We start from the raw sequence: 27,033 nt of genomic DNA on the forward strand, positions 1-27,033 counted from the left end.
CGCTGTCTCTTTTTAATGGACAGAAACTTTGCCCAGCAACTTTTGACCTAAGGACAAATCAGAAAGTTGTTCAAAGTTCTTTACCACACAAAGAGCGCGTTAACTGTATCTCAAAGCACTGGGGATTATAAATTATTGGGCGCATGTTATTCATCCCGCAGGGTGTTTAACTGCCACACAAGAATCATTTGAGTTTTATACACAAGTCATTTCAATGTGAAACCTTTCATTGTTAATTTTTTTTATTATTAAAAAAATGGATTGCATTCGACAATTTACAATATTTTCCAAAAGCCAAAGGTATCAATCATCCTTTGGATCACAATGAATTGTTATTGACCTTCCATATAGAATCAAAAATAGTTATCCTTTTATAATTACAATGTTAGTACATCATTTACACCATTGAATTTTTAAACACATTGGCAAACTACCAAAATTTCCTCCATTGCTTTCGACATTATGTTTTTGAACAAGTAATGTAACTCAGATATGAGAACATTATGAAACGTGACTTCGAAGTCATTTTATCAACTATTTTTTAACATTATGAAATAAATAAACAAATTATATCTTTAGCCTTTTTTAATAGTTTCGTTTACGGCTAAACATTTTGAGGACCATTTTCATTGAGAACGCCATAGGTAAGCCAATTCCAGATCATCCACAAACTTCGTGTAAAATTTTAATTTAGAATTAGTGCATTTTTTTTTACATCTTTATACAGCATCATCGCAAATGAAACAAAAATTTGAAGAAATAGTTTATTCTGTCTGACTTTTTAGTGAATTCAGGCATACGACCTACATATAAAAATGCAGATGTTGCCGGTTCCAACAAACTGACGTTGCTCAATGTAACGTTACAATTATGAATTAATTGTCACGTGGTATTTTCATAAACATACTTTTGAGTTGAAAAGAGACATTTAAGCTATTAAAAGGTAGACCTTGTTTGTAATGTGATATGCTTAGTCAAAATCATTAGCAACTTTTCAATAAAATTATGCATTCAGTATCCCTGTAAGCAGGTTCAGTGAAACATAATTATTCTCAGACCAGTGCCGATATTCAAAGGGGAATATTCACAAACGAACCCCTTGAAAATGTCACGTACATCATTGCTAGTAATTTGATATGATTAGTGTTTAAATCATGCTACCTTGTACATAGTTTTGTTCAAAATTGTTTTACATAAAATGCATATAATCGGTAGATTTATTAGACGGTGACGATGAATCATTCAAACTCATTTCATCACCTTGGTTATATTGTGACATTTGACTGTATGGTGCAATATCAATAACATTTGACGGGTGATCATCGACATTGAACACGTCATCATGGGTCTGATTTCTGCTATACGAAACCGAGGCTGCTGCACTAGATTTTGCGCGGGAATAATCAACGCCTTCCATCTGATTCATGTAAATTTCAAACTGCTTTTGTGCTTGTGATCTGGTTGGTAGGATTGGCTTGCTCTGCTTAGAACTTTCCGTATACTTTTTCTCCTGTTGGAAATTACAGCAACAACGACAAAGTATGCAAATTATTATTCCGATGCCTAAAAATATTCCGAATCCAACTGACATCCCGACAATCATGTCCGATTTTATACCAGATGAGCCCTAAAATAAGGAAACATAGAACACTGTCATTATAATATAATACAGAATCTGATTTCTTTAATCTCAGCTTACTTAATGGTAAAAAATACCAGTGTATTTTGCTTTTATTTCCATATTTTCGTGTTCTCGTTTCAATTTTCTATAAAACAAATGCTAATTTAAGTATGACCGAACGACCCTTGAATTTGTTTCGGAAAAAGCTCAAATTGACTCATCAAAATACATTGAAATATTTTTTAGTGTTATGTACGAGGCAAATTGTTTGTAATGTTATATCCACCCCCCCCCCCCTTTTCCCCTTCTAGGATTAAAACAAAATAAACCGTTCTCGAAAAATATTTGAGTTTGGTAATGATAAAATAAATAAAAAAAACGTCATTTTGAGTAATACGACGGGTGTCACTACTATAGTGGAGCTGGAACTTATAAGTCTTCCAGAGCACCTGAGTTTTCCGCCAGTTTCGTTGGGTTTGTGTTGCTCAATCTATATTTGACTGTGACAGACGTGTTTTGTATGTTGCTTTATGGGAAATTTTCGCGTGTGTTTAATTTACGCTATATTCGCTAACATTTGACTGTTAATTAAGATGCATTGTACGAGGCTAAAAACGCGAATAATGAATACAGTAAAGTTTTAACAATCCACCAAGGGTCCAAACCACAAAAAAAAACCGACGCGAAAATAACGCGATATACGGTAATTAGATCTTACCGTGTATACTGCTGTTGTGGATGTAACAAGTTCTGAAAATTAAAAACAAAATATTTTTATATGTGTAACCACAGTGAAAAAACACCAAATAAAATAGGTTTATTGTCCAAAGAAGAACATTATTGCAGTACAGCAAATTTGTCATGAATCGACGCTATTGTTACATTTTTACATTTATATATTTATATAAGGAAATTCATTTGAGTTAGCACAAAAATAGTAATCTACTGACGTGTAATGTATATATCAATTTACATTATAATCTTCTATAAGGGCTTTTTGTTATTTTTCTACTATCTTTGATCAAGTTATGTTTGTCCACCAGGTTTGCTTACCCCTTTTACACACTCCTGACTTTGGTACGAGTACCAGTACTCATGGTACGAGTAGGCAATGCTTTATTTTTGTTCTCTATAAACTACATGTAGGAATGATATAACAGTTCGAGACTGTTATACTAGGTTTGTGTATGATGTGTTTCTAGAGCATGAAAAATGTCAGATTTATCTTTAATTTTCTTTATTAAGAAGCAAAACCTTTTACGAAACATCAACTATTTTAAATTATATTCCTTTTATGAATAAGAATAATAATAAAAAAGCAACACGTCAAAAATAAATAAACAAGCATACATACAAAAAAGCAATGTTGAGGTAACAATTTATTTGTTGGATGCTGCACTAGACTACGCATTATCTTTTTATGATAATAAAAGCGATGTACTTAAGCCATAGACAGAACACATAAAGTTTAATCCTGATCGAAGTAAGGAATTATTCATTTTCTTTTAAACAATATACCAGTTGTTTTCTTTGATGTCAGAATCTTTGAACAGAGAATTGCATATTTCTCCTGAAATAGTATCCAAATATTTTACGGTTTAGCATCTTAGCGATCAGGACTATACTTTGGGTTGTACTGTTTCTACTACTGATTTGGATAAGGATTATGAATTTGATCTAATTATACATTAAGTAAAAGCATTAATACCTTGTACAACAGGATCTGGTACATAAACTGTACATATAGAAACAAATATGTATACTCTGTTTAAAAGACATATTTAGAAGAGAAGTTCCACGTGCATTTAAGTTAACTAACTTGTTTTATCTCTTGTTAAACAAAAGAATACGACAGAGATCTTGTTAATGCAAAGTATTCAAAACATATGATCAAGTAAGTTGTCAAAAACTAAAAAAAAACATTGCTCTTTTTCTATAGTCAGCTATACCAATGAGCTCTGCAAGTAAAATATTTTAGTCACACCGAATTTAAAACGTTCGAAGCAGTTTTCAGGATTAAACATAATCAAGACCATTTGGAAAACCTTGTATACGAATGCATGAAAAATCAAATGAGATTCCAAAAAAATCAAAACGTTAACGCACATTTAAACCCTTCAGAATACCGGTATTTGGATAGAGAATTATCAATAAATAAATGGAGAATGTGTCCATTTGACACAGATGATACTCACGCTTGCATATAACGTTATATAGGGACATAACTCAAGAAGGTAAAAGTGACGCAAACTAAATTCGAACTTGATCTGTGTTTATGGTAATGAGCATTGTGTATAAGTTTCATTACATTCGGTTGAGGCAAACAAAAGTGAGAGAACGGAAACCAATTTTGGGACGTATGTATGTACGTACTCGTGAACGGACAAACGGACGGACAGACGGACAAGGGTAACACTTAATGCCCCCCTCCGATGCGGCGGGGGCACAAACAAGTAGAAAAATCTTTTTTTGAATGTTTAGTATTGATCTGGTCCTAAATAAATAATAAAAAGGAACAGACACAGAGGCGTTTGTGTTGTTTATCTAAATAAATAATAAAAAGGAACAGACACAGAGGCGTTTGTGTTGTTTATCTAAATAAATAATAAAAAGGAACAGACACAGAGGCGTTTGTGTTGTTTATCTAAATAAATAATAAAAAGGAACAGACACAGACTGAGTCGTTTGTATTGTTTATCTTTAAGTCACGTAAATCTTAAAAAAAAAAAAAAAAAAAAAAAAAACACTCGTCCATCTATTTTTGTAGCCGGTTGGTATTTGATAAAATGGTATAACGATCGTGAATTGCTTAACGTTTCATTAAGTTTTGCAGAAAAAAAAAACTGCTACGATCATAGAACATACATTTAATGGGATAATTGATGCAAGAACCAGACTTTGGTTTCCACAATATTTGCTTTAGAGTATCAGGACTATTGTCTGACTAAAGTTATGCTTCTGACTGTAATTATAATGTTTTATAATGTTTATATTACAGATATTGTACACATTACCGGTCTATGACATGGTATTATTTCAATTACTGCATATCGATGAAAATATAATTCCAAGCACTCCCATTATAACTTTTATACAACGCACTTGAAGGAAATGTCTTCAATCGATAGAATCTTTTGTAGTGTGACATTTTTTTGTTCTTTTTTAAATGTGACTTTGTTTTTTTTTTATAATCAATATGTTTGAACTATAATAGCGAAGTATTTCCGTCCAAATCAATCCATGAGACAGAATATTCACAAAGATTAAACTGACTTCTCCAATCTAACAGAGATGGGTCATTAGTTGTAAAAGCCGTGTAACAATTATAACAATGTGTTACTTTGTTTATTGCTCTGTAACCTATGCAAGATTAGATTTAAAACTGGAACTTTCATGAAAAATAACAGGAATTTCTATATTTGTCGATTGACACATTGGGGTTTACAGAATAATTCTTTTTATTAAAATAATATGTCAACATTTGTTATATAACTCTTAAATTTGATTCGATACTAGATAAAGATTTTGTTCATTGAAGTTCCATTTCCTGTCGGGCGAAAAATCTTGCACTGATTTTATTGTCAGAATCAATAAGTGTGCCTGATACGGTTTAGTATATCCAAGCACAGTACAACAGCAATGTGTCAACCGGAGGCATGTTACGTCAATATTACATTACAATGGAAGTTGTTGGATAAAATCATTGCCTTCTTCCTGAGCATCAGGAGGTTAATGTCATTTATGAAAGAAAATGAAACTACTAACATAGTAGCAAACGGCATGGCGAACATGTGGTTTTATCGAAGGGTATAGGCAAAATCAATTGTTTTCTTTTAGTCAAGCAGCTAAGTCCAATTTTTCATCAGAATTCTGCAAAATGTGGTAAAAGCATCAAACTTGGTATATAAGCTCCTAGCACCATTCTAGGCAAAATAAGATATGGAGCCAACCTGAAAAAAATCAACTTCCATGTTTTTCCAAGATGGCGGACAAAATTGCAAAAATTCTCAACTAAATATCAAAGAAACCGTACACAAGGTGGTAAAACAATGAAACTTTATATATTATCTCTTTAGACCCTTCTTAACAAATAAAGATATGAAACCAATATAAAAAACTATTAACTTCCGTTTTTTCCAAGATGGCGGCCGAAATAACAAAAATGTTAAAACAAGTCAAAAGGAAGTTGCAAATAAAGGCAACAGTAGTATACCGCTATTCGAAACTCTTAAATCGATAGAGATAAAAACAAATCCGGGTTACAGACTAAAACTGAGGGAAACGCATCAAATATAAGAGGAGAACAACGACACAACAAAAACACAACATTAAAATGTAACACACACAGAAACGAACTATGATGTAACAATGGCCATTTTCCTGACTTGGTACAGGACATTTTAAGAAAAATGGTGGGTTGAACCTGGTTTTGTGGCATGCCAAACCTCCCGCTTTTATGGCAATGTTAAATATAACATTAAAATGACAACATTACATGACATGACTACAATACATATAAATGGGAGAACATATAGGACAAAGAAACACACGAATAATAGCTAACAAAAGGTACTAGGTTTAAAATTTAATACGCCAGACGTGCGTCTCGTCCACACAAGACTAACTAGTGACGCTCAGATGAAAAAAGTTTGAAAGCCAAAACAAGTACAAAGCTGAAGAGCACCGAGGACCAAAACTTCCAAAAAGTTGCGCCTAACACGACTAGAGTTTTCTGCCTGGGACAAGAACATCCTTATTATTTAGAATAATTTATACTTTTGCAAACAGTAAATTTTATAAAATGACTATATAATAGATATACATGATAAAACCGAAGTGGGGACTAACTACTGAATAAAAACGGATACATTACATAAAACAACTTAATCCAACACATAAAAATACACAGCCGAGTTAGCCAAAGCCTCAACGCACAAAGTGACGTCACATTTGAAATTCTAAAAAAACCCACATAAAGTGACGTCACATTTGAATTTGTAAAAATATTTCCCAAAAATAAGATAGAATTAGGATTGATTCAAGATTAGATTTGTAATACTGACATTACATTCATTAATAACAATGAAAATTACAATACTATTAATATCAAATTGTGGTAGTAATTAGATAATTAATTATATATATATACCAAAAAATTATATCAGATGAGTACAATTGAAAGTAATATATATACAGTAGCTGTTATATGCAATAATACGTTCATTCATCTTGTTTGTGTAGGTAAACCCTATACTCGCTGCAGTCCATCAGGCACAATCTCCACCACACTTGCCTAAAGCTGTATTCGGAAGGGCGGATTTGAAACCCTTGCATTGTCCTCGACAGCCTTTCTTGCATCCACAGTGAACAAGCTCCTGTAGTGAAGAGGTTGCCTCTGTCAATATTGTCCAGAACGGGTTCTTACATGCCGTTGTCTTGCTTTTTCCAACCATACAAGTCTGGGGATGGAAGAACAGGCTGTAAAAGATAACACTGTATCCAAATCAATCCAGCTTGGTACACAGAACGTTTGGCATGTTGGAAAAGTGCCCCTTTTTTGGTGGTACAGACTCGATTGATCTACCTTTATGTACAAAGAGCACTTTTCTAGCTTCATTTACACTGTTTGATTCACTTATCCGATGGTACAAAAGAAAAACATATCGCTCCAGCAATGGTAGAATTGAATCACGGCATATTGTCCTTGGTTGGTCGGCCATCTGTCTAAAAGCAGCTGATATCTCGGGGAAAGTATTCCATGTATCCCATGCTGTTTCTTTCCTCGTCCTGCAAATGAAGATACAATGTCGCAACCTGTAAAGGCATGGAATATTGGTAAAATCCTATATTTAAGAGAACCCAAAGATTGTGCAATATCATGAATAGGAATGTAACGGAAATGTTTCCCGATTGCAAATGTTATCCATATCTCATCAGCTTCTGTGTCCTTAAATACAGATATAGCGATCACAATTACGTCTGTATCCACAGTTTTAATGCTGATCTTTTTAAAACCTTCCCTAAATGCATCTGCAACGTGAAGCATAACTCTCGTAACAGTTTCTTCGTGTTTGCACGGTTTTAGTTTTGACATATCTATGTGTGCCTGGTTTGAAATCACATTCTCTCTTACTGTACAGATAACATTCTTTTCAGTATTTGCTGCTTCTGCCAACCTTTTTTGATAGAAACTGAAACAGCTCCCTTTTATTCTCATCAACCCGTAGAAAGCCATGCCAGTTCTTAGCTATAGGGATATTTGTTTGAGCCTTCGAATTCCCTTCCCTCTTTTTTCTCTGATTGCACTTTTGAGGCTGTTTTCTACATATGTGTCCCATACTACATCAACGCGTTCAACATCGCTATTTCGGTTTACTAAGTAGTGAAGAACATTTTTACCGCATAATCATGAAATGATATGCTGCACCAGGCTTGAGCATATTGACTACTGCTGCACATTCAATTATTGTTGCATTCACTTGAGGGTTAACTATTGTTTTAGATATTAACGGCTCAAGACATTTTCTTGATAGATCTGACTTATCACACTGACGTATGGTCCCATTTTGACTCATGATGGCGGATTCTTCTGGTTACGGCGAAGATAAACTATTCATTTTGTTTGGAGGTCTCCATATCGCGATGGCCATTTAAAAAAACTATTGGCGATAGGCTGGAAGCGTCAGGTTGGACCAATGCTATTTCTTTTATGCGGTAAAAGTGTTTGTTCCCTACATAGTAAACCGAAATAGCGATGTTGGTCGCGTTGATGTAGTATGGGACACATATGTAGAAAACAGCCTCAAAAGTGCAATCAGACAAAATAAAGGGAAGGGAATTCGAAGGCGAGTTCAAGCTCAAACAAATATCCCTTAGAATTGGCATGACTTTCTACAGGTTGATGCGAATTAAATGGAGCTGTTTCAGTTTCTATCGGAAAAGTTGGTAGAAGTAGCAAATACTGAAAAGAATGTTATCTGTACAGTTGGAGAGAATAGGATTTCAAACCAGGCACAAATAGACAAGTCAAAACTGCAACCGTACAAACACGAAGAAGCAGATACGATAGTCAAGATTCACGTTGCAGATGCAGTCAGGGATGGTTTTAAAAAGATCAGCATTAAAACTGTGGATACAGACGTAATTGTGATCGCTATATCTGTATTTAAGGACACAGAAGCTGATGAGATATGGATAGCATTTGCAACTGGGAAACATTTTCGTTACATTCCTATTCATGATATTGCACAATCTTTGCTCTTGAATCCATGCTTTTACCAATATTCCACGCCTTTACAGGTTGTGACACTGTATCTTCATTTGCAGGACGAGGAAAGAAAACAGCATGGGGTACATGGAATACTTTCCCCGAGGTATCAAGCTGCTTTTAGACAGATGACAGACAAACCAAGTTCAATATACCGTGATTTAATTCTACCATTGCTGGAGCGATATGTTGTTCTTTTGTACCATCGGACAAGTGAATCCAACACTGTAAATGAAGCTAGAAAAGTACTCTTTGCACATAAAGGTAGATCAATCGAGTCTGTACCACCAACAAGAGAGGCACTTTACCAACATGCCAAACGTTCTGTGTACCAAGCTGGATTGATTTGGATACAGTGTTTGCTTTTACAGCCTGTTCTTCCATCCCCAGACTTGTATGGTTGGAAGAAGCAAAACAACGGCATGTAAGAACCCGTTCTGAACAATATTGACAGAGGCAACCTCTTCACTACAGGTACTTGTTCACTGTGGATGCAAGAAAGGTTGTCGAGGACAATGCAAGGGTTTCAAATCCGCCCTTCCGAATACAGCTTTAGGCAAGTGTGGTGGGGATTGTGCCTGATGGACTGCAGAGTATAGGGTTTACCGACACAAACAAGATGAATGAACGTGTTATTGCATATAACAGCTACTGTATATATATTACTTTCAATTGTACTCCTCTGATATATTTTTATTGTAAATATTGCAACGTCATATTGACCTGTTTTATTTTTTTTGTTATTTCAGCCGCCATCTTGGAAAAAACCGGAAGTTGATAGTTTTTCATATTGGTTTCATAATTTCATTTGTTAAGAAGGGTCTAAAGAGATAATATATAAAGTTTCATTGTTTTACCACCTTGTGTATGATTTCTTTGATATTTAGCTTAGAATTTTTGCAATTTTGTCCGCCATCTAGGAAAAAACCGGAAGTTGATTTTTTTCAGGTTGGCTCCATATCTTATTTTGCTTAGAATGGTATCTGGAGCTTATATACCAAGTTTCATGCTTTTACCACATTGTGCAGGGTTTTTCTGATATTTCCTGGACTATTTGTAGTTCAGTTGTAAGAATTATTTCTTAGTTTTATTATATTTATTATTTTCTTATTTTAGGCCTCGATATACCATATATCCTAGGGTGATTAGAGAATTGCAAGGTGAACTCGATCAATCAACAGGGGAATGTGCTGATTTAAATAAAAAATCTTATTACTATAGTATTGTTCGAATGTATATAAACAAAGTAGGCGATTGAAATTAAACAGTGAAAAACTTGCCATATTTATGCTACCATATTATGTTTGTCGAAATGTATAATTGTACTGCATTTATTTTTTTTTCTATTCAATATTCGTTTTACTAAGGGAGCTACCATTTGATTTTTATGGCGGGGAGGGGGGGAGGTAGGATGGAATTTGAAAACAGGACAGGAGTTTTAAGTAAAAAAAAGGCAGGATGAGCAACTTGGCAAAAAAAAAGTCAGGATAAACTAATAAAAAAAAAATGCAGGACAAAATTTTTCATCCTAGACCCCCAATAAAAATCAAATGGTAGCTCCCTAAATAGGATCAAATAGAGCACATGCAAATCTCGCAAATTTCAAATATTGACTGCAAAAAACCTTATTTGTTTTATTGTCCGGGTTATATGATAATATGCATTTTTCTGTACTCTTTTATGACAAAATAAACGTAAATACATGCATCGAAATCATGACTTACGAATAACGTTGTCTCGTAATTCTACGAAATATTTAGTGTTGTTTTTTTTTACATTTTTTCGTCTGAACTTTATAATAACATTAACGGTACCAATTTTACTTCGGTGATGCTCGAGGCCAAAATATTTCAAAACCCGAGCTGAGAATACCAAAACAGACAAAAGCCAAAGCCGAGAAAGGAATCAGAGCTTTCCACGAGGGAGATATATTCCTTAATTTGAATAATTTTCAGAATTTTGTAATAGATAATAGCACAATATTCTCATTTTCATGCCAGTACAGATCAAATATGCATATCCTGCATTGTCGACAAACATTGCGATTTTTATGTAACCATATTCTTTCAAGCCCTACTCGATTATTCAAACGTGAACATAATTAGAAATAGTATTTACCTTCATATGAACAAACAAAATGATGCTTGTAAGAGCAGTCAGATGTTCTAAAGTTATAGTTTGTATACACATCTAACCTAACGCAATGTCTTCTCTCAGTATAGTAGGGTTCGTTCTCAGCCCATTTTGTCCATGAAGCTTGTGCCCCATTGCTCCATGTAAAGTTGTTTATACTTTGAGTAAACTGTAAACCAATGTATACATCGGCAGGTGCAGTGTATCTACAATATGATAATTCATAATAGTCTGCATAATATTTTTTATTATTGTTTTGTTTGTAGTGGAGTGTGTTTTTGATTGTTTTGTTTTTGTTGTTTTTTGGGAGAGGGGTAATGTTGCTTTTTTTTGTATTTTTGTACCGTTACTCAAGAGTTTATGTTCGAATTTTGCCATCCTGGAATGCAAACGACTGCAAGTGATCGGTTTAGATTTTTGCTGAACTAACCAATTTTGGATGACGAAATGAAATACAATTCATATCTGGATTTTTCACTTTTTCATCTTCGAACACTTTTTTTTTACAAAAACACTCATGTTTTGTTTAATTCAACACGACTAGTTGCAGGTATAAATTATTTTATTAATCTTTTATGAAAAACATTTTGTTCTGGTGTTGTGTGTGTCTAAATTTGCAACTATATAAAAACCCGAAAGTGACTTTGGTATAGAAATAAGGTCACACGGGCTTCAACCGTTTGGTATATAGACTACTCTTGAGGGAGCGGGACGTCTGTTTTTGATATTTTGGAATGTATAAAAGTGCAGTCATGTCCTGTCTGACTGCAGAGGTCAAATAAGTCAGTATGTCAAATGTATCAATCATTGCACGTAAGAGAACCCTGGCGCCAGACAAAATTTCTAAACGTATACTCAGTAATACCCAACAAGATCTGTTTTCCAAACATATTCAAATACAAATTAAAACGAATTTCCATTCATTTGTTTTCACTAAAAAAATCTTTGAATCATAATTAAATGTCACAGTATTACAGCTTCTTAAGCATACTTTAAGATTCTTACAAAAGAAACAGTTTTATTTCTAAACCAAGTTGAAAACAGATTTATGAATTTTAATAGATGGAGAAAATCTATAACGTGGTATCTTTAGATAAATATTGAGTCTTAATCCCAAGCACAAATAAACGGGACATTCCAAACCAAATGAAATTTTAACAAAAGGTACTAAAAGTTCTAAATAACAAGAAATGAAACATCGTTTTCCATTCTGCAAATTTTCCTATTTGCTTAATTTTTAAACGTCCTATATAACACAAGTAATTTTTTGTTCTCGCCAAACAAACTTCACTTTTATGTATTAATATTTTACCTGTTTCCACCTGTTATAACATATTTAACCGTTTCCCATTTTTCCTGTGAATCAACAACAGCTAACATTTTCCCGTTTTCTTTACATATTGTATCCGCCTCCTCCCACGTGTAACCATTAGAGTTTTCCGTAAAGTGTGTCACCTCCCAACTGGTACCACATTCTGTCATATTAAAAAAGAAATGTTATAAAATTAATCATTTTTGGAACAATAAGGAGTGTGTTCAAAAATTATATTTAAATTTGTTATCGGTTTCATATCCTCAATTCCTAAGTGCAAGTAACAAGTGTGAAAATTACGTGAAAAGAAACAAACTCAGTCAATATAATTATTAATATCATAATAACACACAAGAAACCAAATAAGTACATTTAAACTGGTTGTGATGGTTTGTCGATAAGAGGCATTGATTGGACAGACAAATTGCCAAAATAGTTTTCAATCATTTTCAGATATATGATAAGAGAATATCATTGTAACCTTTTTTTTAAACATAATATTATTGGTTTTTTTTTACGATAAATTCATTGAACAGTTGAATAAGTTTGTTAAATGAAAAATTATGAATTTTTCCGTCTTAGAAGGAATATATGTTTGGCACCATGAAGCCCGTCTCTAGTCATCAAGAAACTTCGACAGTTCGTTTTTTTTTTATATCATTATTAAAGTTATAATATTGTATATTGTGTTTACAAAGCTGTTTATATAATTAAGAAAAATGCAGAAATTGATTTTTAATAAATTCTATAATTTTTTTCATGTTAAAACAAAATTATCTCCAAACTGAATTTGTCGCAGTTACAAATTTTTGCCGCAGTGACTTTGTGTCCAGTGACTTTGTGTTCGTGACTTTTTATCTATTACTTATTGTCTGTGATTTTTGTGTGTGAATTTTTGTCCTGTTGACTTTCGGTGTTACATTCGATAGCCGACCAGGGAAAACTTATTTACCAATAGTATATGTAGGATGTACATTCAGATTGTTTTGATGACAGAACTTTTTGGAACCAGATTTTACGGATTTTAATGGTTCGTCATTTGAATCATAATACGATTGAGAGAAAACAAATCCGGGTTACAAACTAAAACCGAGGGAAACACATCAACTATAAGAGGAAAACAACGGAACAACAGAAACACTGAAATGCAAAATAACAACTGCCATATTCCTGACTTGGTACAGGACAGTTAAGAAAAAATGGTGGGTTAAACCTGGTTTTATGGCTAGCCAAACCTCCCGCTTATATGGCAATGTTAAAAAACATCGATAAAATGACAACACTACGTGACAGAAATACAGCACAAACAAACGCAAGAACACTCAGCACACAGAAACGCACAAATGAATAATATAATAGTCGTTACAACATGTAAACCGCAGAATAACAACGAACATCTTCCATTAACGACAGCACAGGACATCACAAACAGTGACGTATTTATGTAACGCATATATAATCTTGAAATTCATACATACAATTATTTTCACAATGCTAGTCCAAACAATTATAATGACTATGACGGCATTGAGAGGCTATTTTAAATAAATGCTGTGACGACGTCATAATTATTTGGACTAACACAATGACGGCGTGCACAAAGTTGACGGCAACTGTAAAATGCGCTTTTAAAAGTAGTTTTATACAACCGTGTTTAAAATATCTTTTAAATAGGAAGTTTTTTTATGATAAAATAATGAATGCTAGCCATTAAAATCCACATTACTAGTAAGGTTATCAAAATTAAATCTATAAAGTATGAAACGACCATAGAGAAAACGGCAAAGATAGTTGAAACTTGTAACATTGAATAAGCATAAAATAGAGTTTTTGACCTAAAATTTATACAAATTCAACATATTTTCCTGCATTTTCTTATAATAGAATTTTTCGGATTCGGACTATGACGTCAGACGAAATTCAATGCAACAAAATTCAAAAACGGCCATGGAAGATGAGTTTGGAATGTAGTTCGTTATGTGTAAGAAGTAGTAATTTGGAAGGATTGATATTCGAAAATGTAAGAATCGGTAAGAAAAAATATGTAATTGCTATTTTTTAATTTCGAAATAACTTGATATTCCATATGTGCATAACAAGTGGTTTAAAAAAATCTGCAAAATATGAATGATTCGATAGTCCAGGCTGAACACCTGAAAATTTTAAATATCCAGCTATTATGTTACAGTTTAAAGAAATGATGTTTTAACGCTATTTTCTGAATAGGGTCCACGACATAGTCGCTTATTATTTCCGTTAAACTGCTCTTAGCATATATTTATTTATATTTCCGGAATGTGTATTTGCTGCACTTTGTTGTTCGAAAAAAAAAGAAATATGTTTAACGTTTATGTTTAAAGTTATGTGATAAACTAAGTGTCCAGTGTTTTTGTTACGCGTTTGTTTTCTGAGGCAAAAATGTCGACGTCGTAATTGATTTAAGTATTTTGAAGACGTTACGTTTGTAGACTCAGCTATATGCACGCCGTCAATACTTTAAAATCCCTGGAAATTGGAAATTAAATCGACTATACTGACAAATAAGTATAACCGATTCCTTAGTTTTCAAAGTTGTCCGTTTTTTTTTATATTATTTGTTATCCATTAGCATACCGTGCTATAGTCTCTGTCTACGATTTTACAGGTCGAGCTGTTTTGTACATTTTCGAAACAGGTAAGGCCAATTTCCGCTGAATTTATTTTGTCATGAAATAAAAGTTACTTTATAACATTAGTTTTAAATAAAAGAAGTATTCTGTAATATTTGTTCCTTACGGAATAAAGGGCATATAGTATGTGTTCCAATAGGAACAGATATTATGGCATTGCTTATTATAAAATTCACAGGGGGAACTTCTATAAGAGGGAATACACATATGTTGACAATTTCACACCAGGGTCTAGTGGAGAAATGCTTTTGTAATGTACCAGTTTCCACTTTTCGTTCGTTTAAGAAAATGTGTGTTTTGTTGCCTTAGTTTAAAAAAAACAATGTTTGATTTGAATTCACCAATGGATGATTAGGATTCAGGTGTACCGATTATCAGGTTGTCCGCATATTGGTATTGTAAAATATCAGCTGCGAGTCACCAATGAATGATTAGGATTCTGACTATCAGGTTCTCTGCATATTGATATTGTGAAATATCAGCTGCGAGTCACATTATGAAGTTTTTTGTCGAGTGAACGCAGCGAACGAGTTCAAAAAAGCTTCAAATTGTGTCGAGCAGCTGATATTTTACAATATAAATATGCAGACAACCTGATAATCAATTTATCGGATTGTATTTGTGTATTTGCATGATAGAAACAAGAGTTTTTCTTTGTTTCATCAGTAAACCGGAAGATGGGGTGATATGTTCGAGTCAAAGGAGTAAGTTGCCGAAGGGTTAAAATTGGCCATAAGATTTTAATGATCAGGCCAAAATACTAGACATTTCTCAAATAATACAAAATAAGTTCATTTTGGCACATCACATTGAAAATGACGAAATATTGACTCCTTAAGTATGTATTATTTGTGTTGTAACGTCAGTTTTGGTCAAATTTTCAATATAATTCTTAGCAGTTTTTAGGATAAATTATTTCGGCCGCCACCGATGATCCAGAATGTTTTTGTGTCTAGGGATTTAATGTCGACATTGGCAACTTTTGGTTACAGAACATTTTGGATCTTAGGTTGCGGCCAAAGGTTTCCATCAAGCTTTAAGGTCCGAAAAATGCACAAAATCATCGTATTTTGACAATATATCTAAACTGTGCTGATTTTGAAGACAATAATGTACTCTTTTGAAAAGATTTATTTTAAGAAAAAAGTAAGGCCTTTGAAATAGATCCATCTCAGAACCAAATTATAGCCATTTTGAAATTTTATGATGAAGTTGAAATTCAAGGCCATATTTGGCCTAACGTGAACCTTGTCCTTTATCAACGTCGGTTCATACATGTATTATGCATTATGACGTCGATGAAATGTCTGGGTCAAAGTTATTGAGGATTATCAGGATTCACGCTATAGATGATAAGGATTCACGTTACGGATGATCAGGATTAATGTTATGGATAATCAGGATTCACGTTATGGATTATCAGGATTCACGTTATAGATTATCAGGATTCACGTTATAGATGATCAGGATTCACGTTATAGATGATTAGTCGATTACTTGTCTAAACATTTGTTCTTTAACTGCATGACATGATGTGACATTTCAGAAAATTCGTAAAGTACATTTACAAATCAAATGCAATCTAACCAATTATGCAAATGCAGATAAAGTATTTTAAAACATGCTCTTCAAAAGAAATTTATAGTGATGAAGACAGGATTTCAAAATTGATTTTCCATGTTGTTTGGAAAGTGAATTAGATATCAATTCAATAAATTCTCATTCAAGTTGGAATTCAAACAAAATTAATTTAAAATGTTGAATAACATGAGTGTTCTAAGCATCATTCATTTAAGTATAGGTTTTACTAGTCCATCCTACATTCATTCATTCGCATCGAATGACTAGTTTTCAATAAGTTAGAACTATTATATTTTAAGCTTCTAATTTTATTGAAAAGTGTCAGGAATATGACATTTCATTTGGGATATATTAAATTCGATTGATGTGCTCAGTGTTTCTTGTTTGTTTTTGTTATGTTGTTTGTATTTTGTTGTTGTTTGGTTGTTTTTTAGTGTGGAGAGGAGGGGAGGTTTCACGTGATATTTATCTTTCATTTTTATCATTACCTTGCAAATAAGCTGTATTCTACATAAGGAAATGCCTGTACCAAGTCAGGAATATGACAGTTGTTTTCCATTCGTTTGATTTGTTTGAGCTTTTGATTTTACCGTTTGATAAGGGACTTTCCGTTTTGAATTTTCCTTGGAGTTCGGTATTTTTGTTATTTTACCTTATATTGTTATGCTTGCCCCAGTTAATCGTTGATTTTACTGTCGCAAAATGGGTTCTCGGTTGGAAAACTGGTTTTTGCGACAGTTAAATCTTAGATTATGAAGTTTTCATAAAAACATATCCAAGATATTATATGATAATATGGCAAATTTTGCTGTTTTTACTGAGTAAAATGAATAGTTTCTATGTTAGTCTAGACCAATGTGGCCTACGTTTTGCTTTTCACTAGTTGTCTGGTTAAAGGTAACATAATGCATCTCCTCAAAACGGATTAGAAATCGTGCTCCCAAAATAAAATATATCGGTAAACTTCCATCTCTAATAGTTCTTACTGTATTTAGAATACTGAAAATTCCGTATCCAAGGAGTAGCGACTGTTAATAGTGATCCTTCTTGCTCGTCACCAACAATTTATTTGGGAATCTAGTCCTTCAGTAGAGTCTCTGTATATATAATCTTTTTGTTGATTATATCTATATTGTTGAATTTAGATACCGCCAGTGTTCAAGATTAAATGAACATAAAATAAGAAAATCTATAAAAGTCAATGGATTCTACCAATGAGTTATTTCCATTGGAAGATCGTTCATGTTAAAAAAGAGGCTTAGCTACTAAAGTCAAAATAACTGTTTAAACATTCATGAATGTGACCATTAAGACCGTATGCCTGAATAATATCATTTTGTCCGATGCTTACAAGAATAAATAGACAAGAGGATTGTCAGAGTGACAGACAATCAAAATCGTTGCAGAAAAAGTCATTCATTTTAAACCTGATTTACTCGATTATCGTGATCGGTTAGTTTAGAGGCCTGTCATACTGGATGACGTCGGTAAGTGTAAAGCCTGGCATACTCGATTGCAACTGCAAGTTAGAGCCGTGCTACTCGATTAAATAGGTTAGTGTAGAGTCTTAGCATAGTCGTTTTAATGTGTAAGAGTAGAGCCTGGCATGCTCTGTTACATCGGTTAGTGTAGAGCCTGGTATACTCGATAACATCGGTTAGTGTAATGCCTGGTATATTCGAGTACATCGGCGAGTATAATGCCTGGCATACTCGATTGCATCGGTTAATGTAGAGCCTGATAAACTCAATAACTGGCAAACTTATTACATCGGCTAGTGTACTGTCTAGCATACTCGATAACATAGGTTATCGTAGAGCCTTGCATACTTGATTACATCAGTTAGTGTAGACCATGTGCATTACCGATTAATCCTTACATCAGTTAGCATAGAGCTTGGCATATTCGATTGTGTCGGCTAGTGTAGTGCCTAGATTACATAGGTTAGCGTAGAGCCTGACATACTTGATTACACCAGTTAGTGTAGACCATGTGCATTACAGATTTATCATTACATCAGTTAGCATAGAGCCTGGCATATTCGATTGCGTCGGCTAGTGTAGTGCCTTAATTACATAGGTTAGCGTAGAGCCTGGCATACTTGATTACATAGTTATTTGTATATATTTTTTGCATGTCATTTAATGTAACTTTGATTGTATTGGATTTTAGAGAATAAAGTGTTGTGTGTGTGTGTGTGTGTGTTAGTGTAGACCATGTGCATTACCGATTACACCAGTTAGCATAGAGCCTGGCATATTCGATTGAGCCGGCTAGTGTAGTGCCTGGATTACATAGGTTAGCGTAGAGCCTGTCATACTTGATTACACCAGTTAGTGTAGGCCATATGCATTACCAGTGAAGTGCCTGGATTACATTGGAAAGTGTAGATCAAGGCTTACTCAATTGCATCGGTTAGTGTAGAATCTGGCATACTCAATTACATCGGTTAGTGTAATGCCTAAAGTAATCGATTACATCAGTTAGTGCGATGCCTAAAGTACTCGATTACATCGGTTACCTTGATGCACCTAACAATATGAATGCAAAGGTTAAATGTTCATCTGTAAATAAATTAATAATGTTTTAAAGACCTTTGTTAGCATGTTACTAAAATAGACTTTATCATGGTGCATATTTTTTCTGCAGGATGAAAACAATTATTTGTATGCCATGACAAATTGATAACATTTCCTTTTCAAAGTGAAATAATGTTTATGAGTTTTTTGTTTTATGGTCTGTGTTATAATTACTTTGAGTGTGTGACGATTTTATTATTATTATGTACAAGATGTATGCAATTATTGAATTTATTTCCTCTTCATCTAAACATATATGTTAGTGCAGCAAAACATGAAGATAATTAAATTTGCATTTGATGTGTTAGGTATGAGAAAGATTTCAGCAGAAACGTCAATAATTACTAGAATCTAATTACTTAAAATAATCACTTTTATAGAAAAAGATAACTGACAGCATACGTATTTACATGAGGTATACTATTATGCAATTTAAGTTTACTCAGAGGATTCAATGTAATAATTTGATTAATTATTTAGAAGCAATCGTACAACTCGTTTTGAATTTTTCTATTGGTTATGATACTTTAGTGCATTTCTCAAGTTCGGATGTCAAATACTATGTTCTGTTGATATACATCATATGAAATCAAATATCAAGTAATGTCATTTACTAGTGATACTTAAATAGAGAATGGAAATGGGAATGTGACAACAATCCGACCAAAGAGCAGAAAAACAGCCAAGGCCACCAATGGGTCTTCAACGTAGCGGGAAAATCCCGCACCCGGAGAAGGGCTTCAGTTCGCCCCTAAACAATAATGTTTACTAGTTCAGAAAAAATAGACGCCACACTAAACTCCGAAACATATAAATGAACCAAAATTTACAAGAAGACCACAGATGCGATGCGTTAACGGAAGAGAACAATAATGAATTTTCAGCCGCAAAGTTTAGAGTGTTACAACCAAAGAGTGATTCTGAAACTTAAGTTTCGCTGTTGTTGCTTACGTTCCGAACATAATTAGAATTAACTTTTTTCTCTCAACATTTTCATAATCTTTTTAACTTTAACATGGTACATCAAATTGATAATATGTTTACATCCTTGATCTATTGTCTCTGGTCGTTAGCAAGCATACCACATTTCCTCTTTATAAGAATAAGAATAAGAATATTTATTATTCCAATCAATTTATATATTAGATGATCAAAACAAGAGACTCGACACCAAGGGTTGATTTAATGTATATAAATATGGTCACGTGGACTTCTCAACCCCGACAGTAAAACCCATTATGGATATAGTGCGTCTGTTTTGCAGTTGTAAGGATAGCGCTGTGGCACCGTTAAAGTCCACAATTCCTCTAAAGTCCACAACACCGCTAAAGTCCACAACAATTTTCCGTTAAAGTCCACAACGCCGTTAAAGTCCACAAAATTTCCGCTAAAGTCCACAAAATTACCTCCGCTAAAGTCCACAAAAAAACACCGTTAAAGTCCACAATAACAAGTTCCGCTAAAGTCCACAAAAAAGCACCGTTAAAGTCCACACTCTGTGCGTATAAAGTCTAGAGCCCTTTCAAAACCAATTCACTTTATGTAAAGTTTGTAAGTGAAAGGCCGAGTTATCATAGTCGTAAAAAATCCGTAAAAATACTTTTTTCGCTTACAACTTCGATAAAATGCCCTCAAAGTTATATCCAGAACAAATATTAATGAACACTTACAGAATTATTTCGCCTGATTAGGAATTAGTACTCGTGACGTCATAAAACTGGTCGCTTTTGGTCGCCATTTTGCAGTGTCCGTAATTGTATGATAATATTTAATAGATTTTGAGTGGATATTATGTTCTCAGAATTAAGACATTGTTATTATACGATGTAACATGGGTCCTTAAAATATCCCGTTTTAATAATAATATAGTCCTTTATTCAAACGCAATACAGCTTATAGAATTTACATATAGAAATATAATATTATCAGTGATTAATTAAGCATGTGTAATACAAACTCCGTGAATGAAAGAACCAAGAAGAAAAGTAACATGATTAATAATATTCAACTGTTTGGATTAATCCGCTCCAAAAAGTGAATGCGTATAAAATTCATTTGCAAAAAAACACGAGTAATTGTTATGCCTGTAAGAGAAGGTTCCAAATGCAAGAACTAACTTTACAATCTATATCTCTAGATCTATCAGTTTGAGCCGCGCATTTGCCTGAAAATCCGAAAATGTGTTCCACTAGTGTTATAATATGATTGATTGATTGCTGATTGCTTAATGCAACTATTTTATGCATATTCAGGACAAGAATTAATAAACAATTTATGCAACTATTAAGTTCGTCAAGGAAAGTCAATCTGGATGAAGGTGTAGAAAATTTGCATTGAAACAAGCCATTTACGGACCCCTCAGTAAGTTGTCGCAAGATTTTTATTTATTGGCGTGCAGTGAGCTAGGTTCTTTCCCTACACGAGGCATCGAATTTGATAGCGTCCCCATTCCGACCGAATGTGGCTGTGTATTTATACATCCCGCACATCAAAACGAACGCTCACTTTAGCTTGCTACGGTTTTGCTACCGGACGGAAGAAATCCAGAAATGATCATATTTCTGTACCCCAGTCAGAATTTGGGGTCTAATTAGTATCATGAATATAACTTAAAAGCGAGATCACGAATTCAAATAATAATGTAGATGTTAAGAGGTTAACTATACAATGAAAATCATCTTTTGAATATCTTATGATGGACATCTATATTTAATACTTTGTGGCCAATTGTTAAATCTAAAGCCCTCCTCCCCGTCTATCACATTAATATTTTTTTTAAAACCTTAGAACCATTATTTATGAAACAGATAGAATACTTTCCTGTCTTATTGTAGTCTCAGATTTAAGCAACAGAAAATTTGGACTTCAAAAGTCAGTTAAAATTTAGGTTCCTAAACATATTTTAGTGAACAAATTATACGTAGTAAAAACAACTGAAAGCCTCAACCTAATGAGTTTCGTAGTTATTTCATGAAGTGTTTAACTGAATTGGGTTAGAGTAAACATCAAAGTTCCACTCAAAATCTTTTTACACGTTTAACGGAGTCCAATTACTAAAGCAGAAAATAGGCGCTAAAATAAATTAGTAGAACGAGTAATTCAAAATAACACTCGATAAAATTTCGTTCGTCAAAACCGCTTTTCTGGCTTTACTTTCATCTTGAACGCTCAAACCAAACATTAGAAAACCAGGGATGCATAAACGCGAGGCAAGGGTAGGAGCTATATGACCGAAAAGTACACAAAAAGAATATCCAAATTTATCTAATGTAAACTTTCTACCTTATGGAGTTGGAACCTTATTTTCTTTATAATTTCTTAACATTTCAACGGGAAATTATAGAAAATATGTTACGACATCATGGCAGTGACGAGACACTGGCTACTCAGCTGATAATACCTTCGTTCGTTAATCTTAAGAAAATTAAAAAATTAATGAATCTGCGTTAACATAAGATTACTGTTAATTTAAAGGGAAAAAAACTTTAGTGTTCATTTTGTTACTTTTACAAGTCTACTCTCGTATTGGTGCGGCAGCAGTCCTTTTGCGCCAATTGCTATTTTTGAGATGTATCATTTGCGCCAAATATTAATTTTCAAAGGTATCAATTGCGCCGATATACATGATTCATTTGCGCCAATTTACCTGTACATGAATTTCTCATACATAATAATCATGAATTATTTTAGGTACCTTAAGAGGTATTTTCAGGCTTTCAGCATTTATATACAATTCATTGAGTCAGTCATGGAAATAACATACCACTGGTGTGATGCCTTTTGTCTGCTAAATCAGGGTGCTGTTACCGGAAAATGTTATCTTTGATTCAAGAATGTTGTGAAAGATATGATATGAGAATACATTTTATTACTATTCATTTTGATTTTGAAGAAAAAATACATGTCGACGTGAAATGTTTTTCAAGCTTGTATGACCAAGGCATGTCGTTTTCACCTTGGTCAGACATAGGGACGAACAATATTTTTTGCCGTTGAAAAGTATCGGAATTTTACGAGAGGAGAATTCAGCCATGGAGATTATGTTTGTGTCATTAATAAAACTATGTTGTCTGGCTGTAAACTGCATGTCCCAAACCAGGATAAAGGAGGAAGAAATTCATTTTCTTTTAATGTGCCGCAATCGTAAACTTTATTTTTGGCGCAAATAATACTATACATTTTGAAAACTAGTGGCGCAAATGTAGCATTGGCGCAAACGTGTTGTAGCGCAAAAAGACGCATTGGTGGCGCAAACGGATTTCTCCCGTTGATGCTCCTTGTGTACGTTGGATATTTAAGTAATTAGTTTATTTGTTCATTAGTATTTTGTTATAAAAATGATTAATTTACAGAATTTGAAAGAAAAACTATGTGTTTGCCGTTACTTATTAGGAATTCCCAATTGTATAAAAAAAACAGGCCGCTACATTTTTTTTCTGTAATAGTCGAGTAAACCATTTGTATTCATGGTATTTTTCTTTTATCAATCTTTTATCTCTACTTTTGTTGAAATCTATATCAAATTTTGAAGTCAAGTTAAAATTCAGACTTCAAAATTATAAGCAACAGCTATAAATCAAAAATAAAATAATATACTTACTTCATCATTATAATATTAAGTTACGATCAAATATATCTATATGTTATTTTCAATTTAAATAAAATTCTTTAAAAACATACCTCCTTCTTTCAAAAGTATTCCAGAAAGGAGAAGTAATATTACATTGAATATGTTTTCTTTATTTCTCATTTTTCCATTGATATATCCATCCTATCATCAAAACTGTTTGTAATCCTTATCTCGTATGTTTCGTAGACATAAGGAAAATGGACCAGATTTCAATATTTGTCGTCTCGTACGGCGCATGAGTTCTATAGCCTTTAAGTGGCATCGATTTTATATCTGCAGCTTTTAACCGTTGAATTTAAAATCAACACATACATTTTCCTGTTGGTATCCGTACTACCGGTATTACAATGAGATACATTAAATCATACATTGATCTGTCGCCATTTGATATTACAAATAAAATTTTAATTGTTCGCCTGAACCAAAATAATTTGTTATCAATATATTTTATTTTTCAGTATAAAAGGCATTTTAATAGGGAACAAATATCATTAAAGGGGTATTCTGTATTAATGACAATTAGTTTGACATTCGTGTACAGAGCTAAATAATTCAGAATCTGATACTATATCAAATATAATCGCATTGTTCCCGTTGTTTTGTTTTTGCTAAAACGATAACGTTGATGAGTGTCCACGTTTTGAATTCCTTACATTTCCTAGAAACAACGAGAGGAAAATAAGTTGGAGAAAAAGAATAAAAATAGCACGAGGATATAAAAAAAATGATCGATTTTTTCATATTTTGCCAAAATGAATATCATATCATGATTTCCAAAATATAACAAGTTTTCCAGATTAATTATGCTCAAAATTAACGTTAATATATTTTAAGGATGAATTATAAAAAAAAAGCGCTATTACATGAAAAGAAGGGAAAATGAATGATAAAATTTTGATAAAATGTATGAGTAGATAGCTCTTATAAAATGCCATCAGAATATATAATATAGGGTCGTTGTACTTGTTTTCTTACTAATTTGTAGAATAAAAATATTTACTAGATTCCTCTATAAAACTAAATTAATTGATCTATCTCCCCATATAATAGAAAGTTATACATTTTTTTAAATCAATTTATTTATTTTTTTGTATTCTTACAAAAATTTATCGTCAGATAAAATCGCATAAATGTTTGTTTTAATATAAAATCTCTAAAATAAACTGCATTCCTGCATCAAAATTTCCTAATGTAACTAAAAATCTGGATTGAATAAAAATATGTCGAAATTTGGAATCGAAATATACTAAGCTATAGATCGTCATATGTCTAAAGTTAAGCAGAAATATTGAAGATGTACCTTCAGCATACAACTCTACAAATAACAAAACAAACTAAAAAAACGTTTAAGCACAGGGGCGGATCCAGCCATTTTTAAAAGGGGGGATCCAATCCAGGATAAATGAGGAGGCGGGGTTCCAAACCATATGTCCCCATTCAAAATCATTGAACGTCAAAAAAGGAGAGGTTCCAACTCCCGGAACTCCCCCCTCCCCCTCCCCTGGATCCGCCATTGGAGCGTATGACACAAGACAACAACTGATGAGATTCCTACGGAAGCCGGTTCGTGTCAGGATGAAGTTTTTATTTTAAGTCGTTATGACAAGTAAATAAGTCGTTATAACGATTTAAAAAATAAAACTACACCCTGACACTAACCGGTTTCCGTAGATTCCTGATTTGGTAAAGGCGCATCAATAATGGCGGGTAGAACTAGTTTTTTTTTATATCTCAACCCTGTCACGAATACATCAGTTTACCAACACCAGGTTCATAAAAGGAAATACAACAAAACCAGTACAGGAAAAACACTTAAAATCTCAAATAATAATTCTACCTAATATGTCAAAATCTAAGTCGTTTAAGATTTAGCAGACATATTCTAAGTTTGTAAAGTGATTTTGTGATAGAATATATCGCCTATTTTCAGTTTGCAAAAATTGCACTTTCTAGTTTTTATTATTAAAAGTTCCGCAGATCTAAAACGACAATTCAGACAATCGTCAATAGTAAGCTTCCCGTTCCATTAATCTGTCTTTGTATTAAAATTCAAGGATTATTGATCCACCTAATGTATCAGATATATGTAATAAACTTATTTGAATCCCATATCCCGTCGACGATCGGCGTACAAAAGCGAAAATCATGATCCACCACAACAAAGAAAAACCTGAATATGATTCAGTTTTCAAGCCTTATGTTGTATTAGAGTTTTAAAAAAAAGCATAGTTCAAAATAAAGTACTTCGAAAAAAATCCTCTCTGAGATTTTCCATTGGGGTCGTTTTCTCTGTGTGTTATCATATTGTGTCCATATATACAAAATATGTATATTCGATATTTATTATGACATGTTTCTAAATATCGATTTGTTTCCAGCTTGCGTGAATTGTTTAAGAACAAGAAATTAAGTGCATTTTGATAGATATCCCGGTCTTAATCTTAACAAAGGAAAGAGAGACGAACACTGACGCTGAACAATATTTTGATTTGATAGGTCTTTTTGCATAATTTGATTAACCTGAAAACCAGTTTTTCGTTTAGAACAATGTTATCTCAGACTAGTTTGAATGTTCTGTTTCGACATTTTATAAAGGAAAATTCGTGTCACAAAAATATCAAAATTTGAGTACTGTAAAGTTGACATTAAAGTGGTTATAGATTACAAAATTACGTGCGAATACTTTAGGCTGCGCACATCCACTGATACGCCGGAATTGTTTAAAATGATATTCATGTACCTGTGGTTTGTCATCCGAACTAGCGATGTTATAGTGTTGAATACATTTTGTTAAACCATTGTGGAGACGTCAGCCTATTCATTTACCGTGGATTCTTTTTCTAGAATCAACGCTTCCTAAATCTGCCGCTGAAATTGACTCACCAAATTATATTCAATTGTTTCCTTTGTGTGCCTAATTTCATTAAGTTTGAATTGGCTAATTTACTGATTTCTGTTCACTAATGGAATTAATTTAAAAACTTACCTTTAATTTTTGTAATGTTTATATGCCTTCACTGGGAATCGAACCCTTCTTAGAAATCTGTTATGTGTGACTGACATCAACACATCGACGAAACCTCTCGGCTATCAATGGGTTACACTTTAGATGTCTATTTTATATATATAAATGAACATCTGATATACATCGGTTTATCGGACACACAGGGCTTGTACCTTTATATAGACACAATAGGCAGTCGTATAGTATGAGTTGGTAGCCGCGAGGTTAGCATGGTTA

The 27,033-nt window shown here is 33.2% G+C and overlaps 1 protein-coding gene across 3 annotated transcripts in view; it reads right to left on the minus strand.

Annotated features, from left to right (window-relative positions):
• Positions 1-225: 225 nt before the first annotated feature.
• The window catches only part of LOC127703129 (uncharacterized), a 32,454-nt gene continuing 5,646 nt past the window's right edge, over positions 226-27,033 (minus strand). Inside the window, exons 1-6 of one of the 3 annotated variants that reach the window (XM_052207573.1) lie at positions 23,843-24,125; positions 12,334-12,496; positions 11,007-11,227; positions 3,330-3,356; positions 2,340-2,371; positions 227-1,627 (exon numbers count right to left, since the gene is read on the minus strand). In XM_052207573.1, coding sequence (XP_052063533.1) covers positions 1,190-1,627; positions 2,340-2,371; positions 3,330-3,356; positions 11,007-11,227; positions 12,334-12,496; positions 23,843-23,912 — 951 coding nt within the window. In that variant the 5' untranslated portion in view covers positions 23,913-24,125 and the 3' untranslated portion in view covers positions 227-1,189. Of the gene's footprint in view, positions 1,628-2,339; positions 2,372-3,329; positions 3,357-11,006; positions 11,228-12,333; positions 12,497-23,842; positions 24,126-27,033 lie in introns of those variants that run through there. The other 2 variants (XM_052207575.1, XM_052207574.1) reach the window with 2 other exon arrangements.

This window comes from Mytilus californianus, unplaced genomic scaffold, assembly GCF_021869535.1.
Source record: "Mytilus californianus isolate M0D057914Y unplaced genomic scaffold, xbMytCali1.0.p SCAF_5, whole genome shotgun sequence".
NCBI classification, from domain to species: domain Eukaryota; kingdom Metazoa; phylum Mollusca; class Bivalvia; order Mytilida; family Mytilidae; genus Mytilus; species Mytilus californianus.